General features: G+C 45.3%; 1 protein-coding gene across 3 annotated transcripts in view; it reads left to right on the forward strand.

Annotated features, from left to right (window-relative positions):
- The window catches only part of rptor (regulatory associated protein of MTOR, complex 1), a 119479-nt gene that overhangs the window by 46273 nt on the left and 68206 nt on the right, over window positions 1-5000 (forward strand). For all 3 annotated transcript variants that reach the window (XM_066665779.1, XM_066665780.1, XM_066665781.1), the window contains exon 7: window positions 2283-2458. In XM_066665779.1, the coding sequence (XP_066521876.1) occupies window positions 2283-2458 (176 nt within the window). The remainder of the gene's footprint in view (window positions 1-2282; window positions 2459-5000) is intronic.

A 5000-nucleotide genomic window follows, 5' to 3' on the forward strand; every position in this document is an offset into this window, starting at 1 on the left:
AGGAAAGAGAAAAGAGGAAAAGAAGGAAAAAAAAAATAAATAAAGAATAGAAAAAGTTGAAAAGAGAGAAGCAAAAGGGAAAATATCAAGAAAAGCAGCCCTGAGAGGAGGAGAGAGAAAGTAAATACAAGAAACTGAGAAAACAGAATATAGAGAAGAAAATGCAATAAAGGAAAGAGAGAGAGAGAGAGAGGGAGGGAGAGAGATGGAAATTAGATTTAAATTTACTCTGCAAGAGAAAGAGAAGATGAAGACTATAGAGGAGAGAGAGAGAGAGAGAGAGAGAGAGAGAGAGAGAGAGAGATGAAGGATAAAGAGAAAAGGCCGACATATAGAATGAGAAAAGAGAGAGAGGGAGAGAGAGATATGACAGGATGCTTCCGGAAGGATATTATTAATGCAAGAGGAAGCTCTGGTGGGGAGTCCCTTTTACCGCACTGTTATAAAACATTACATAACACACACACACACACACACTGTGAAGCCATTTGGCCTCCCTCATGTTTGTTGAGACAAACAGTAATTTTTCTGTCGTTATTTTACATCCTCCCTCGTTTGACCACAGGACCCGCCCCTCACACCGAACTGACCAATAGAAATGCTCAAGATTAAATTTGGATTAAAGTCACTTTCCATTCATTTCTGTAACAATTCGAGAAGGCCTTTGTTCTTCGGCGTGGCCCGATGTTTGTGGGCAGCTGCTGAACCTGTGAAGGGCGTGAATCAGGAGTGTGTTCCTCTCTTTAACAGCAGGCTTTAGGCCGGATGTTGGAACATTGCGCTGAAGATCTGATGGCGTACAGCCACGTAAACCTGCCTGAGGTCAGGAGCTGATGGTGAAGGGTCAGTCCCTGAAGGTTTTGGATGTTCCTTTGATCCACAGTCTGACGCTGGGGGGTCTTATACCCCTCTGGTCTGCTCTTGGCATTGAGCATGGACTTTAGACTCATGTGCAGCTGCTCCAGAGTGTCCTCGATCAGTCTTTTTAAGGGGTGTTTACAGACTGTTAAACAAAAGGTGGACGTGTGATGTGTTAATGTGTTAATATCAAATGAGGATGCCTTGAAGTTACGGGTGAAAGTGTGTGTGGGGGTGTTTTTATATATTTGAGAGGACCAGATGTCCTCGCAAAGACAGAGTCTCATTTTGTGGTATTTTAATTTCTAATGCTTTTATACAAAAGCTGAAACGCCAGTGTGAAAAAACGAAACGAGGGAAATCATTTACTTTTTGTGACGAAGAGTTCGATGTAGCTGTAGATTAATAGTTGTAGCTACAGTAATCTTTGTTCTAGTGCAGGTCCTCACAAGTATAGCAGAACCAGCCTGTGTGTGTGTGTATGTGTCACTGCGGTAATCTGTCTCTAATGAACGCATTGTCTCTGCGATGTATTCATCGTTATTAAACTCGTGGTCTCCCAGCAGAGCGCCGCTAATTCTGCTCTTCTGATTGGCATGCTAATTCGTTAGGTCTACGAATATGCAAATATGTTAATTAGCAGGGCTGTTTTTGTATGATCCATCTCAAATATCCAATAAAGCACATCTGCCGTCAGTAGCCGGTGATTATTGCGACGCTTGTGTGTGAAGTTGACGATGTAGTGGCTCTTCATTCTTTTCTTTAAAATATATATATTTATATTTATATAAACACTGTGAAACAAGACCCACCCAGACTGTTTTCTGTACTCAAGTCGTTCTGATTCTGCTCCGCTTCTGACGTCAAGTTCAGAGACTTTAGAATGGCCCCGCCCCCTCGTCTGAGTCTGTCCAATCACAGCGCTGGACCTACGTTAATGTGAGCGCGCAAAGACGAGGTTAAACAGACACAAGGAGCGCGGAGAAATAAGCACTGAGTGAAAACAAGAACGAAGAAAGAGAATTGAGCGAAAACGGCTAAAAAAACAGCTTCTGCTCCTCGCTCCTCACTGCTGTGCGCTCGGGGTCGGGGTGAACAGTTAGCGGCTCGTTATCATTTAAAGGAACAGGTTCTGTTTAGATGCTGCTGTGGGGCTCCTGGGGTTTTGACCACGGACACGGACGTTTTATTAAGAACCAGAACCAGGTGGTGGTGTTAGTGTGTGTTGTGCTGGTGCGAGTGGATCGGACACAGCAGTGCTGCTGGAGTTTGGAGTCATGGTTGTGTTGTCACAGCACTCGAGTGTTTGGCTTTCTGTGATTGGTCCGACTCATCTACGGTCAGTTCCTCAGCTCTGTTTTACTGGGGTATGTCTCTAGGCTGCACATAGTAACTCTAAACCCTGTGCTGTGTCTGTCCTGTAGGTGGCAGCGATAAACCCCAACCACCCTCTGGCCCAGATGCCACTGCCCCCGTCCATGAAGAACTGCATCCAGCTGGCGGCCTGCGAAGCCAACGAGCTGCTGCCCATGAACCCGGACCTCCCGGCTGACCTCTTCACTTCCTGTTTGACCACGCCCATCAAAATCGCCCTGCGCTGGTGAGGCACCAAACAAATTCATACATGTGCTGCTGTATCTTTCAAAAAAATGACATCCACAACACAGAGCACTTCTCCAAAGCATTGAGGTTTGGTTTGTATCTAGGTGTCTTCAGAAATTTCCGTTCCACCTTAAATGGTCCAGTGGCTACATTCTGGTACCCTAGCTTCTTATTTGAAGATTCCGTTCCACCTTAAATGGTGCAGGGGCTACATTTTGGTACACTAGCTTCTTATCTGAAGATTCCGTTCCACCTTAAATGGTGCAGTGGCTACGTTCTGGTACCCTAGCTTCTTATTTGAAGTTTCTGTTCCACCTTAAATGGTCCAGTGGCTACATTCTGGTACCCTAGCTTCTTATTTGAAGATTCCGTTCCACCTTAAATGGTGCAGGGGCTACATTTTGGTACACTAGCTTCTTATCTGAAGATTCCGTTCCACCTTAAATGGTGCAGTGGCTACGTTCTGGTACCCTAGCTTCTTATTTGAAGTTTCTGTTCCACCTTAAATGGTGCAGTGGCTACATTCTGGTACCCTAGCTTCTTATTTGAAGTTTCCATTCCACATTAAATGGTGCAGCGGCTACATTCTGGTACGCTAGCTTCTTATTTGATGTTTCCGTTCCACCTTAAATGGTGCAGTGGCTACATTCTGGTACCCTAGCTTCTTATTTGAAGTTTCCTTTCCACCTTAAATGGTGCAGCGGCTACATTCTGGTACCCTAGCTTCTTATTTGAAGTTTCTGTTCCACCTTAAATGGTGCAGGGGCTACATTCTGGTACTCTAGCTTCTTATTTGAAGTTTCCTTTCCACCTTAAATGGTGCAGCGGCTACATTCTGGTAACCTAGCTTCTTATTTGAAGTTTTTGTTCCACCTTAAATGGTGCAGCGGCTACATTCTGGTACCCTAGCTTCTTATTTGAAGTTTCTGTTCCACCTTAAATGGTGCAGTGGCTACATTCTGGTAACCTAGCTTCTTATTTGAAGTTTCTGTTCCACCTTAAATGGTGCAGGGGCTACATTCTGGTACCCTAGCTTCTTATTTGAAGTTTCTGTTCCACCTTAAATGGTGCAGTGGCTACATTCTGGTACCCTAGCTTCTTATTTGAAGTTTCTGTTCCACCTTAAATGGTGCAGTGGCTACATTCTGGTACCCTAGCTTCTTATTTGAAGTTTCCATTCCACATTAAATGGTGCAGCGGCTACATTCTGGTACGCTAGCTTCTTATTTGATGTTTCCGTTCCACCTTAAATGGTGCAGTGGCTACATTCTGGTACCCTAGCTTCTTATTTGAAGTTTCCTTTCCACCTTAAATGGTGCAGCGGCTACATTCTGGTACCCTAGCTTCTTATTTGAAGTTTCTGTTCCACCTTAAATGGTGCAGGGGCTACATTCTGGTACTCTAGCTTCTTATTTGAAGTTTCCTTTCCACCTTAAATGGTGCAGCGGCTACATTCTGGTAACCTAGCTTCTTATTTGAAGTTTTTGTTCCACCTTAAATGGTGCAGCGGCTACATTCTGGTACCCTAGCTTCTTATTTGAAGTTTCTGTTCCACCTTAAATGGTGCAGTGGCTACATTCTGGTAACCTAGCTTCTTATTTGAAGTTTCTGTTCCACCTTAAATGGTGCAGGGGCTACATTCTGGTACCCTAGCTTCTTATTTGAAGTTTCTGTTCCACCTTAAATTGTGCAGTGGCTACATTCTGGTACCCTATCTGTTAAATAAGATGGCCCAGATTCTGTACTAAACTCTGTTTTAAACATGGCCGCCCTGTGTTAGAGCCCCACTCTGTGGATCATAAACTAGTTCAGCCCGGTGTGAACACTTCACAGACACCATGCAGAAGGCTTTGAGTTACGGAGAAAATGACTGGCCGCTGCTTCAGTGAAAGACAGATCAGGAGAAGTGGAGGAGGAGAGGGGGAAGACTGAAAGAGAAGAGAGCGATAGAGTGATGGAGGGGATGTTCTCGGGTTATTCTGGAGATTCAGAGGCACATCTGAGCGAGCGTTTCATTCTCTCCCTCTGTTCTTGAGACTGGAGATTTCTTTCTTTTTCTTTACACAGTCTCTCTCTCTCTGTCTCTCTATCTCTCTGTCGGCTGAGGTTTCCAGATGTGAACGTCACGCCGCTGTAAGATCCTCCTCAGATCTCTGTAGCTGCAGAATTGTCGTTTTGTTCTCGCTTTGCTTCTTAAATCCCAGAGGAGTCTGTACCACAGCCTCCACCTTCACACACACTTCTGTGTTTAAAATCACAGCTCGCACCACAGAGAGACGCTCTGAGTACGCACCCATCGGCCACAAGATTAAAACCACTTCCAGGTGGAGTGAATACCACCGCCCTCGTGTCCAGGGTGTAGCGGGAACCCTGCTCCGCCCCTTCTGGAGGGTGGGACCAATGACGTAGGGCCTCACTGATTGGTTCCACACCAGTTAAATTGGATTGGATCAGCACACAATGGAAGCAGGAACCGTAACCGGGCTCCGGAGTCCGAGTCAGCGCAGAACCGCACCGAGCAGAAGTGTGATGGTGTGAGA

Source organism: Hoplias malabaricus, chromosome 3 (assembly GCF_029633855.1).
Source record: "Hoplias malabaricus isolate fHopMal1 chromosome 3, fHopMal1.hap1, whole genome shotgun sequence".
In the NCBI taxonomy this organism is placed as follows: Eukaryota; Metazoa; Chordata; class Actinopteri; order Characiformes; family Erythrinidae; genus Hoplias; species Hoplias malabaricus.